The 13,728-nt window shown below is 41.4% G+C and overlaps 1 protein-coding gene across 1 annotated transcript in view; it reads right to left on the reverse strand.

The window, feature by feature from the left end:
- The window catches only part of LOC308292361 (N-acylneuraminate cytidylyltransferase-like), a gene marked incomplete at both ends in the record, with an annotated part of 33,237 nt that extends 21,687 nt beyond the window's left edge, over positions 1-11,550 (reverse strand). Inside the window, 2 exons of the mRNA XM_080734674.1 lie at positions 3,355-3,497; positions 11,390-11,550. Of these exons, the coding sequence (XP_080590800.1) occupies positions 3,355-3,497; positions 11,390-11,550 (304 nt within the window). The remainder of the gene's footprint in view (positions 1-3,354; positions 3,498-11,389) is intronic.
- Positions 11,551-13,728: the final 2,178 nt, after the last annotated feature.

Below are 13,728 nucleotides of genomic sequence, written 5' to 3' on the forward strand. Positions count from 1 at the left end.
AATGTTCACTTAAAAAATAAATATATTCAAAGATTTGCGCACATTTTCACGACTTTTCAAAAATAGCAGATCTACAAGCTCGCAGCGCGGCACTCGGTGCCGCGCTGTGAGCTTGTATATCTGCTATTTTTCAATAGCTAAAGTTACTAGGGCCCCTCCACCTTGGGCCCTGGTAACTCAGTCCCACTTTCCTACCCCTTGTGACGCCCCAGCGTTTATCTACTGCATGTGCTAGTCTCCTGGTGGGAGGTTAGGGAAAAAATATATCAAATAGGATATTTTATTTTAAACACATGACCCATATTTCAGAAAGGTCTCAGCGCTATTAATGTGAGGAGGGCAACACAAAAATGATAGATTTATTAGGAAAACATGTTTGCTGTGATCTCTACTACAGACTTTTGGGGGGAATATCTACAATTTAGGAAATCAGAAGACTCTTATCTAGGGCAGGGGTCTTCAATGTTTTCAGGCCAAGGACCCCTTGGTTGAGAAAGAGATGAAGCAGGTACCCCCACAATCTCTTCATAGATTCCATATTATAGTTTCATTGTTTGACAGCACAATCGTCATTGTATTTTGGATTCATGTAAATTTGTGTTTTCAGATATTTAACCACTTGAACCATCAACACTTAATGACCTTTCATTCTGTACTTAGTCTGCTCTTTTTCCCCTCTAGACCAAACCTCTTTGCCAAAACATATCTCATCTACAAGCTCACAAAGCCTCGCAGTGTGAGTCGTTGTGAGCTTGTAGATCTGCTATTTTTGGCCAAAGTTCTCCGAATATGGACACAGTTCAAGCGGTTAATATAAACTAGACCAGGTCAACCTGGTTGTGCCAGACCCCGGTTCTGCCAACCCTCTGGGCCTATAAATTTAAATTGCCAACCCCCTGTCTGTCATCATCATTTATGACATCATGCCTTTTGTAGGCATGTCATCATCATGTCATCATCATATATACCCTTTATATAGAAAAGGGACAGACCGACATTTGCTTATGTAGGCCTACCCATTTCATGGGTCTGGCAAAAAGGGGGGAAAAGGTTCTATCACTCAGTTTTGGAGGACCCCCTGTAGTACCTCTGAGGACCCCCTAGGGGTCCCGACCCCTGTTGAAGACCCCTGATCTAGGGCATTTTACAAGATTAGAGTAAACTAGTAAGACACCTGAGGCTGATATGCGACCTCAGGGTGACATGCGATCTCGCCCTAAAGGGCGAGGTCGCGCCAATTCTTGACCATCTGACCAACCACAGCGTTTCTCTGACGATTCTAGTTGTTGTCATTCTGGGGGGAGTTTGTTCATGTTTTTGTGAGGGTATCAACCCTAGGAGACACAGGGAGAACATGCCTAGGGCCTTTCTGTGTGGAGTTTGCCTAAACATGGAGATGTGGTACAGAATGACTCATATATGGGCATAAAAAGTATGTCATGTGACATCACTTCTTTTACAGACAGTCAGACAGACAGCCATTGACTCCGGCCTAACAATTGCTACTGTCTATGACGGTAGTCCCATATGACATGATGGACTGGACTATCTCCATATATAGTGTTCTCCACATCTCCATGTTTAGGCCAAACAGGTTTTCTCCATTTCTCCATTTCTAGGTCCAAAAGCCCAACGTTGAGCTTGACAACGAAACGTTCTTAACACAGCCGCCCCCATATTTACTTTAGAAAATATGTTAAATTCTAAGAACGTTTCGAGTACCGGTTTGATACAAGAGCGAATAAGCACTACACTTCTGGAATCCTGTGCATCGACTTAAAGTCGGATGCAGGCCTAATAACTTTATCTGACGCCCGTTGCCACCTCCTATTTACATTATCTTTTCTGAGACTGCCGACTGCACATTGTACCTCATCCACCCTTTCTTCTCTCTCCGTTTGGTATCTTTATCCTCCTCCTCCTTTTTTTCTTTTTTATTCTTCTCTTTTTTTGTCTTTCTTATTCTTGTGTATCCTTCTCGAGCCATATTGGACCAAAAAAAGCATTCATGATTAAAGGTTTATTTTTCCTTCTAAGATTCTTTGAAAAACCTATGTTTCTGTGTCAGCAATCTGGCTAGCCATCGTCAAAGAAAAGGTCCTTTTCACTTAAATGGAGCTCAGTTAGTCTGTTCTTGAGAGACTACTATGTCAGTGGTTCTCAAACCTTTTCATGTGAAGGACCCCCAAAATGACATGTATTTGGCCACGGACCCGCATCTCAAAATATTTAGTTCCAGGGACCACCCAGAAGCAAAATTTGAGTTAAAAATGTTCGCTTTGAAAATACATATAGTCAAAGAATTGCACACATTTTCACAACTTTTTCAAAAATAGCAGATCTACAAGCTGACAGCTGTGAGCTTGACTGTATATCTGCTATTTTTCACTGGTTAAAGCATTCAATAATTCTAGGCCTAAATGGGTTAAAGGACCGCTGACACTCCCTGAAATTATAATAGTATGATACAGTAGGTCACGTGGTCTCTCTGAAATCTGAAACTCATGTCACAGTGTAATCTGCCCCTCGCCCCCCAACAACAGCTGACCAGTACAGTAAGTAGTCTAAGTACAGACAATTAATTTGATTGGCTTATAATTGCGCATTCTCACAATGATATCATAAACATATTAACTAATATTTTAAGATTATTTTTTAAAGTGACAGTACCCCTTTAGATGACAGTCCTACTTTAAGTACTGTACTTAAGTACAATTTTGAGGTATTTGTACTTTACTTGAGTATTTCCAATTTCCAATACTTTTACTTCTATTCCACTACATCTCAGAGGCAAATATTGTACTTTTACTCCACTACAACATTGGACAACTTTAGTTACTAGTTACTTTGTAGATTTAGAATATTATTATAAAACATACATTAATGTCTTTAGCCCAATACATTTTGTCCATTTGAAAATAGCCGATCTACAAGCTCGCAATGCATGATGCGACACATTGTGAGCTTGTAGATCTGCTATTTTCGAATGATTTCTATACATTTGAAAACTTGAATTTTCGGGGCTGGCACTTCAGCTGGCATTTCGCCTACCTTGACTCTCATTCCTGCGTACGCCACTGCACTGTCTTGCACAAATTATTTTGAGATGGGGGTCTTCGGCCAAATACATCAGTGGTTCTCAACCTTTTCAGGCCGCAACCCCCAAAATAATCATATTTTAACTGGGGACCCCCACCCTGATGAGCACTAAGAGTTGAGGCATTACATTTTGTATTTACGGTTACCCCCCCAAAATAATTTGGGGACCCCCCTGGGGGGTTGAGAACCATAATAATTTTGGGATCCTTGAAATGGGAAAGTTGAAGCGTGCGTTAGTGTGCGCACATACTGTACCTGGGTTGCAACTGACAAACTCCTGAATGGTCTCCAGTGAACTGGAGGAATCTCTGGACACTTCAGGGCTCCGACGGTGAACCTTGGCTCCCCAGGCTTTGGCGACCTCCTCTATCCCATCGTGGTCCGTTGACACCCAAACACTATGGAATATATGTATTTTGATGAATGACTTTTTAGCAATACAATTAATTATGAGCACATTAAACTTGGTGGAGTGTTCATTTGTGGGTCCAGTAACGATGCAGTGATTATAAGAGACCCTAACCCTAACTGTACTTTTCCTATATGCAACTCAAATCAATCAAACCAAATATGAAAACATCATTACAAATAACCACATGAACCCCAGCTAGGGGACTGCCCCATGGGGGGAATAAGCCAAAACTAGCCGATCTACAAGCTCACAACGTGTCGCTCTGCATCGCGTTGTAAGCTTGTAGATCGGCTATTTTTGGTAAAGAGATTTGGTGTCATATGGGTCCGTTTTTACTGAGAATAGAGGGTTTAATAGGCTACATGTGAATTACATCAATAATTATTAATGGCAGATTCATATGTTTTTTAAGACAATAAAGCACAGATGTTTCGTTTTAGTTTCGTTTTTTTTTTGTAGCCCACGTTTGTGTGTGTGATTATGTGTAACTGGAGAGTTAATAAAAACATATTTTGGATAGAAGGCTAATTTATCATTCTGCAATTCTTTATTATAATATGCTCACATAAGCTATTCAAATGGGAGAAACAGTGGAAATTAGTCCGGCGATTCAACAACAATAAGGATGTTTTACATTTATTGAAACACTTGTGCATGTTATTTTCCATACATTCCCTCTGTATTTGGAGGTGACTGAAAGAAAACTACAAGTTAAAAAACAGCTACACAGGACGTTCTGTACCATTGGATAGCGTGCATCACTGCCGGGTGAGAGTACAGCACTGCTGTGCTGAACCATGAACCCACAGCGCGCGGCTCGTCCCCCCGACCTGGAAACGGCTCGAACGCGCCTCGGTCTGTGTCGAGTACGTCATGTCCGTTTTTTCCCTTAAAGAGGTGGTGCCATGATCCCCCCCCCCCCCCCCCCCCCCCCCTCTAAATAATGTTTATACTAGGAGCGGAGGAAGATTTTTTCCAAAAAAGTATACAGAAAGAGTTAAAATTGGGTTTTTATGTGGCCACACCCCCAGTTCATTAAGTATGCATGGATGTCATGGTGGGTGGTGACCCAGCTGAAGTTAGCCACACCCCACAGTGTTTGGTGAATGGTAATTAGGGGAGGAGTTGATACTGTGATGTAATAAGTATGTGTGTTTTTTAACTGACACTGTTGACCACAAGGTGGCAGCCTCCAAGAGAAAACAAACAAATACCAAGAGAATACATTATTGCTCATAAAAACCACACCATGGGGTCTAATGAAGTACTTTCAACCTCCTAGAGACATGAAAAACAGAAAAAGTACAAAACTATGGCACCACCTCTTTAACCCATTTTGGCCTAGAATTATTGAACGCTTTAACTGTTGAAAAATAGCAGATATACAAGCTCACACTTGTAGATCTGCTATTTCTGTAAAAGTTGTGAAAATGTGTGCAAGTCTTTGAATATATTTTCAAAGCAAACGTTTGTAACTCAAATTTTGCTTCTGGGTGGTCCCTGGAACTAAATATTTTGAGATGGGGGTCCATGGCCAAATAAATATCATTTTGGGGGTCCTTCACGTGAAAAGGTTTGAGAACCACTGACATAGTAGTCTCTCAAGAACAGACTAACTGAGCTCCAGTTAAGTTGACAATGCCTAGCCAGATTGCTGACATAGAAACATGGGTTTTTTCAAAAAATCTTAGAAGGATTCAAAAGGCATTTATAGAATCGGGTCAAAATTCTAATTTTCACAATTTTTTAAAAATAGCAGATCTACAAGCTTGCAGCGCGGCACTCATGCCGCGCTGTGAGCTTGTATATCTGCTATTTTTCAATAGTTAAAGCACAAAATAATGATACACAATAATGTGTACCCGTAACATGGGAGTGAATGGGAGTTTCGAGCCGACGCGAATGCTGTGTGACCATACCCTAATTCTCGCGGAAACAGGTAGATAACCAAAGATGTAATGGAACACTTCCTGGAATCCAAAATGTGGGCTTTCTGACTCAGCCTATAATAATTTAGGCCTATACGTGTTTTTAAATAGGATTCCGTGTGTGCATTGTTGGGCTTTAACCCATTCAGAATGGGTACACATTATTCATCATTATTTTATGCTTTAACTATTGAAAACTAGACCAGGTCACCTGGTTGTGCCAGACCCGCAATGAAAACTAGTATGGCACTGAACTAACACATGAACACACAGGATTTTATAGTCTCAGCAACAAAGCGTAGTGAGCTTGTAGATCGGCTGTTTTCACTAGTATGGCACTGAACTAACACATGAACACACAGGATTTTATAGTCTCAGCAACAAAGCGTAGTGAGCTTGTAGATCGGCTGTTTTGACTAGTATGGCACTGAACTAACACATGAACACACAGGATTTTATAGGCTGAGCAGCTGGAAATGTTTGTGAGCTTGTAGATGGGCTGTTTTCACTAGTATGGCTGTGGGGCAAATGTTTTGCAGCACTGAACTAACACATGAACACACAGGAATTTATAGTCTCAGCAGCTCGTCAGCCAACTCAACTCAGCTGGTCCCGTACAGGTGACGGCACTCAAGGCAATCAGCCGAGCAAGGGAAGGGAGGGGCAGATGAGCAGTCTGAGGCAAACACAGGCACACTGAGGAAAAGAGGGACACTGAGGAAAAGAGGGACCGACCGACCGACCGACAGACCGACAGACCGACAGACCGACAAAGCCTTATGTAGGCCGACCCCCTGGGTCTGGCAAATAGCAGATATACAAGCGCAAGCTTGTAGATATGCTATTTTTTTTTAATCGTGAAAGTTTTAATTTTGACCCGATTCTATAAGTGTCTTTTGAATCCTTCTAAGATTTTTTGAAAAATGTTTCTATGTCAGCAACCTGGCAAGCCATCGTCAAAGAAAAGCTCCTTTTCACTTAGCTGGAGCTCAGTTAGTCTGTTCTTGAGAGACCACTATGTCAGTGGTTCTCAAACCTTTTCATGTGAAGGACCCCCAAAATCATATGTATTTGGCCACGGACCTTTAGAAAGGAGATGCCAGCACTCACTTTAGAATGAAATCTTTGATTCTTTATTTCATGATGCCCCAGCAGCACAGCAGCCAACAACGGACGTTTCGACCCGTCCGGGTCTTCCTCAGCGTGTATATGAGGTTTACCAGATTAAGTGTCACTTATAAAGGGGACCTGGTTGTAACACACAACACGGTCCGAGCGACATGCAACATCTGTTTAAATCACAACTTTTTCTTTTTTACATTCTTTTCTTGTAATGTGAAAACGTCCGTTTTTGGCTGCTGTGCTGCTGGGGCATCTTGAAATAAAGAATCAAAGATTTCATTCTAAAGTGAGTGCTGCCATCTCCTTTCTAAAAGTTCATTCGTTCCCTGAGCCGTGCACCCAAGACAAGTATTTGATGGAACTGTGTTTGACGAGTGCTCCACTCTCTCTCTTCTGATTTGGCCACGGACCCCCATCTGAAAATATTTAGTTCCAGGGACCACCCAGAAGCAAAATTTGAGTTACAAATGTTCGCTTTAAAAATACATATATTCAAAGATTTGCACACATTTTCACGACTTTTTCAAAAATAGCAGATCTACAAGTTCGCAGCACGGCGCTCGGTGCCACGCTGTGAGCTTGTATATCTGCTATTCTTCACTGGTTAAAGCGTTCAATAATTCTAGGCCTAAATGGGTTAAAAGCAATCCCCTCACAGTCACCGTCTATACTTAAAGTTACACTTAGAATGCAATAATGTAATATGTAATCCAGTAAATTAAGTAAAAGCTGACCTAAAACAAAGTCGACCTCAATCGCGGAAAACCCACCCGGGAAATCTTGACCTCCAGTCTAGGAAATCCCGACCTCGAAATGTGGAAATCTCACCCCCAGTCGTGGAAATCTCACCCTCGAAATTTGACTCCAGTCTAGGAGATCTCGACCTCGAAATTGTAGATCTCACCCTCCAGTCATTATAACAGCCACTGTGATTCTGTCTCATCATGAAACGTCCATTACCAATTATTACATGATTACCATGATTGCTGGCAGTTCATATTTCGTCCTCTCATCCTCTCATCTTTCTTTGCGTGATATTGTAGTAGAAATATATATATATATGTCAAATGTGTATTCAACTTAGTAGAATTTAGTCTAAAGCAAATCTCACACTAATGTAGATTTGCCTGCAGCTGTCAAACCAACAGCTGACATCCTCCTGTGACTTCTACCTCTCTGTGTCAGCATAATCTGTACTCTGTGTAACTATTTCTATGTTGCTTTATCTTTAGAACATAACCTTATAAGACCATGTTACCATGTTAGAATAGCGTCTCTGTCAAAATGGACTATAAGAGCAGTATGAGAATGGGACAGGGGAGGCTTGTGCCCGGAGGGGCTGACAGGACAGGCCAGGACGCCTTGCCTGGCTCCAGCCAATAGACCCGCCCACTCTCTGAGTGGACTGCTTCTCTTGGTCTGGAGTTGGCACATGACACGCCTCTTTCTGTCGGTGTCTTGGCGCACCAACCAATGAAATCAATGCAAGACGGAGGAGGGGTGGGTCTAACTTTTGAAAATCAACAGAAACAGTGGAGGGAGGGGTGGCTCACCAGAGTTCTTAATTGCTCCCTTTGAACTTCAAAAGGGTTCTGAACTGCAGGCATTGATTGAGCCATACAAGTGTCAATAGCTCGTTAGGGATTTTCTCTCTAATCAATGAAACATCAAAGACAATGACCTGTTTGGTGCCTGTCATAGAGGGGAGGGGGAGGATGTTTTGTGTACACAAGTCAAACACAACCCCTCCCACCAGATCTCTTGTGATTGGGAATTTCAAATTTTGAATCCCCTCCCCTTTGAAATCTCAACGCAATGGGACAATGTCAGACTCAAGCTCCAGCGCAGAGTCTGAAATCAGGCTACAGAAGGCCTGCTCCTCTGATGCTGTGAATGCTGTATACTCTGTTCAAACTTTTTGCCTTTTTTGAAAAAATCTTTGTCAATTCTTCAAATCCTTCATCCTTGTGAAACATTGATTAATTTCTATAACAATATCTCCTCTCCTCCTCGCTATACAAGTGGGTGCGGTCACACTGCACGCTCGTCGTCATTTCATATTCAGATACAGAGGGAATGCATGGAAGATAACTCAAAACAAACATCCTTATTGTTGTTGAATCACCAGCATATTATACAAAAAAGGAAAAAGGGAAAAAAAATCTATTTAGAACGGGTACACATTATAGTGTATTATTATTTTATGCTTTAACTATTGAAAAATACAAGCTCACAGCGTGGCACCGAGTGCCGCACTGCGAGCTTGTAGATCTGCTATTTTTGAAAAATCGTGAAAATTAGAATTTTGACCCGATTCTATAAGTGTCTTTTGAATCCGTCTAAGGTTTTTTTGAAAAACCTATGTTTCTATGTCAGCAATCTGGCTGGCCATCGTCAAAGAAAAGGTCCTTTTCATTTAAATGGAGCTCAGTTAGTCTGTTCTTGAGAGACTACTATGTCAGTGGTTCTCAAACCTTTTCATGTGAAGGACCCCCAAAATGATATGTATTTGGCCACGGACCCCCCATCTCAAAATATTTAGTTCCAGGGACCCCCCAGAAGCAAGATTTGAGTTACAAATGTTCGCTTTGAAAATACATATAGTCAAAGATTTGCACATATTTTCACGACTTTTTCAAAAATAGCAGGTCTACAAGCTCGCAGCTGCGCTGTGAGCTTGTATATCTGCTATTTTTCACTGGTTAAAGCATTCAATAATTCTAGGCCTAAATGGGTTAAACCTAGGTTGGTTGCCATGGCCTTGATAGCCTTGAAAACAGCAACATAGTCACGCTTCCTCCTACGTGACATTAGCACAAATACCAGAGGCACTTGCTTGACGCTCTCGCCGTCTTCATCCGCCAGAAACCCATGAAGGCTGAAAAGCTACATGAACGGTTCTTTCACGACCTTAAAGGGATATTCCACTTTCAAAAGAAATGTTGGTCATTTATTGTCTAATCAGGCTTTTATGAACACCCTGGACAGTTTTTAATTTGCTTGATTCAATATTTTGATATTTGATGTAAATGTTACCAGGCCCTCCAGGCCCAGGTCCTCTCCCCACACACACCCATTGTAACTTCAAACTTCATTTTAACCATGATAGATTCATTAAAAACACCCATTATTTTATTCTGGTGACTCATGTTACCCTCCTAATACGTGAGCAGGCCGTGTTTTTTCAATAACTTTTTTTATTTATTTTTAATAATTATTATTTGTATTTCATTTTTTCCATTTTCACAAATAATTATTAAAAATAAATGAAAAAGTTATGGAACAAACACGGCCTGCTCACATATTAGGAGGGTAGTATGAGTCACTAGAAAAAATAATGGGTGTTTTTAATGAATCTATCATGGTTAAAATGGAGTTTGAAGTTACAATGGGTGTGTGTGTGCAGAGAAGCCCATATTGCTGTTTCCCTGTTGAAAGTGGAATATCCCTTTAAATGTTCTGTCCATGAGTCTGTGGGCAGGTGCCAAGTGCTTCTGGATTAAGGAAATCATCATCTCCATCAAGCTTGTCAATTTATGGAAGCACAAAGTGCTCTAAAATCCCCGGGTAGATGGCTGTGTTGATTCTGAACTTGATAAAACACAGTGGATCAAAACCACCAATATAATGCAAAGCTGGTTTTGCCCACACTGCGTTTTATCATGTTCAGAAAAAAGGTGGTTTTGCCCACACTGCATTTTATTAAGTTCAGAATATCAACACAGCCATCTATCCGAAAGTTTTGGAGCACTTTGTGCTTCCGTAGGTTGACAAGCTTTATGGAGATGATGATTTCCTTTAGCCAGAAGCACTTGGCACCTGCCCACAGAGCCAGAACTAGTAACTGGTGTATTGACCATGGTATAACTGGGCTTAACTGACCAGCAAACTGGCCTGACCTGAACCCCACAGAGAATCTGTGTTGTGTTGTCAAGAGGAAGATGAGAGACACCAGACTCAATCACACAGATAAAGCCTCTATCAAAGCAAACCTGGGCTTCCATAACACCTCAGAAGTACCACAGGCTGACCACCTTCATGCCACGCCCCATTGATGAAGACATTTGTTCAAAAGTACCAAGTACTGAGTGCATCATTTAACATAACCTTTCAGAAGTTTCACATTTCTATATTATAAATCCTTCTTTTGAGTGGTCGTGTGGAATATTCTAATGTTTTGAGATATGGATTTTTGATTTTCATGAGCTGCATGACATAAAAATCTAAATTTAAACAAAAAAAAAAAAAGCTTTTGAATATTTCCCTGCATACACAACGCATCTAAAATATCTGAAATGTATTATATATTACAGAAGAAAATTTAATATTCAAATTTTATGAGAAGGATCTGTAGGACAAGGTGTGACACACACACACACACACACACACACACACACACACACACACACACACACACACACACACACACACACACACACACACACACACACACACACTGTGCCTGGGGACCTTTGGTGTGCCCCTGAGAAGGGTCAAGTGGTGCCCCTTGAAACTGCTTGAAAGCCAGTATTGTATTTATCATTTTAAAAATGATTTAAACTAGTGAAAACAGCCGATCTAGAGGCGTTGTGTGCTTGTAGATCTGCTGTTTTCACTACTGTTGTGCGACAGCCTTGTATGATGAAGCAGGGCTTTAGGCCTACTTTGCTAAGAGACGGACACATTTGAAACTTGGAGATACAAGGTTTTCTTCTTTTTCGACAGTGACCATATTTACACCCCCGTATTATGTTGTTGTGCCCATGGATTCTTGGGACATGAAAAGTGTGCCCATGCAGAAAAAAAGTTTGAGAAACACTGCACTAACCTGTCGAACATCTTGGAGTCGACAGCAGCCCTCAGCACCCATCCTATGAGGGGGACACCAGCCAGCATCTTGATGTTCTTCAGGGGGATTCCCTTGCTTCCTCCTCTGGCCAGCACCAGGGCAGCGATGTGTTTGTGCTCCTTCTCAAGAACTCCCTCCATGGCTGCGTTCTCTAGGATGATCTTAGTTTCTTACCCTAAACCTTACTGTACTCTGTTCTTGTTTTTTTTTTCTTGTTTTTTTCTTACTTCTCTGTAACTTTGTAAATAACCTTGTACTTCTGTGCTGCCTCTGTGAAACTGATTGTCCCCCTTGGGATAATAAAGGTATCTATCTATCTATAACCTCCGTGGGGTGAGTCGCTAACCTTCCCGACGCTCCTTTGAAATGACGCTCATTCGAAAGAGCGAGATTTCCCCGTGTTGGTGTCCCGTAATGATCGCTGTAGCTGCGCAAAACCAAAAGTCATTAAATGGGGGAAATCGGCCGTAAATTCCGCAACCATAATCAAAATCTACAGTCAACTGTAAATAAACTGTATTCAAGTAATTGAGGTGGGAGTGGAGTAAAAGTACAATATTTGGATCCGAGATGTTGTGGAGTAGGCTACAAGTAAAAGTATTGGAAATACTCAGTGAGGATAGCTAGGCTTATAATAAAACTTACGGTAAACAAGTGAGTGGTGATTCATGTGATTGAATTGCACACGCACGCACGCACGCAGGCACACACACACACACACACACACACACACACACACACACACACACACACACACACACACACACACACACACACACACACACACACACACACACACAGTTGAATCATTAAATCTCACTTTCATACAATGGCTTTTAATCCACCTTTAGTCTCTGCCAGCAAACTTCTAATAGTCTTCAGTCGATCAACAGCGAGGAAATGTCGCCACCGTGCGGTGAAGGCGAGCAAGCGGCGCCGTTGGAGCGAGTAGAGATGGGATTTATGGCTCTTTGAAGTGAGCCGGATCTCTGGGATCCGTTCCTTTCAAAGAGCTGTTCAAAAGACTGGCTCATTCTAGTCATAGTTACTTAGATTTTGATTTTACAAATTCACTTCAACCCTATACATTTCAGCCATAAAATACATGCCACTTTTCCGCCATTTGTTGCGACGCATTGTGAGCTTGTAGATCGGCTATTTTCAAATTATTTTTCTACATTTTCTACATTGGAAAAACTGTGAAATGGGACATTCTGCATAATGACTATTATCTACTATTGGTATTGGTAGTGCATTTTTTATACCTATACTTTTGTACTTTTACTCAATTACATTTTAATTCCAAACTTCTACTTGTGGCAGAGTATTTCCACGTTGCAGTATTGATACTTAAATTTTTACATAAGTAAAGAATGTTTGTACTTTTCCCACAACAACTGTTCATTTACAAAAGGAAACGGCTCCCATCGTTCACTTCAAAAGACTCGATTCGTTCGCGAACGTCCCATCTCTAGGAGGAGCGAGGGTTTTACGTAGCGGGTCACGTAACGTGATTGCGTCAGCGTGAGCGTACTTAACCCCCACCAATGAGACGGCGTTACGCACATTTTTGAATCGGACGGGAGAAGAACGGCGTTTTGTTTGTCTGTCGTCGATAAATATCAACAAACGCCATCGTTTGTTTCACACAGGCGTCTCTCGGAGACGTATCGTTCTCCTGCTGGTGGAACAAACGTGTGAGAGTTGTTTTCCAGGTTCTGCGGACTTAAGAAAGGTACGTTTTTCGTTGTTTCGTCCTAGACTGCGACAACGGTAGCATGCTAACTTGTGCTAGCATCGCCACGAACGTCGCCTGGTTCTAAATTAAAACAACAACAACAACGTTTTAATTTCATTCATAACCTGTGGCTAGCCGCAAATTGCAACACTAGATTTTGTTATACTCGGATGAATCTAGGGTTGCAATACCTCCCATAGGGATCCAATGCATGAAAACAGTTTTTTGCTATCTGATTGTATTAAACGACTTCAAACTCACCAATATTGTGGCTCTATGGAAAGCTTGGAATTTACTCTTGCTATCTGCAAAGTGTTTGTTTCTGAAAAATCCACCGTGGAATTGTTATGATTTTATTTTCTGTCAAGAAATTAAGTTCGGGTGATTATTTTTTCTAAGTGCTGGAGTTTGGAAGCGCTCGTGGGAAGTCACTCAGCAGTCCTGTGTACCAGCTGGTTCTGTCACATAGCCTAATGCAGGAGGCAGCGGGACGTGGTGTTATAGAAGACGAGCGCTTCCTAAGTTCAAGACTTAGAAAAAAAACATGGCTGCTCGGATTTTATTGACAGAAAATAAATCA

This window comes from Nannobrachium achirus, assembly GCF_963921795.1.
Source record: "Nannobrachium achirus genome assembly, chromosome: 10".
Taxonomy (NCBI): Eukaryota; Metazoa; Chordata; class Actinopteri; order Myctophiformes; family Myctophidae; genus Nannobrachium; species Nannobrachium achirus.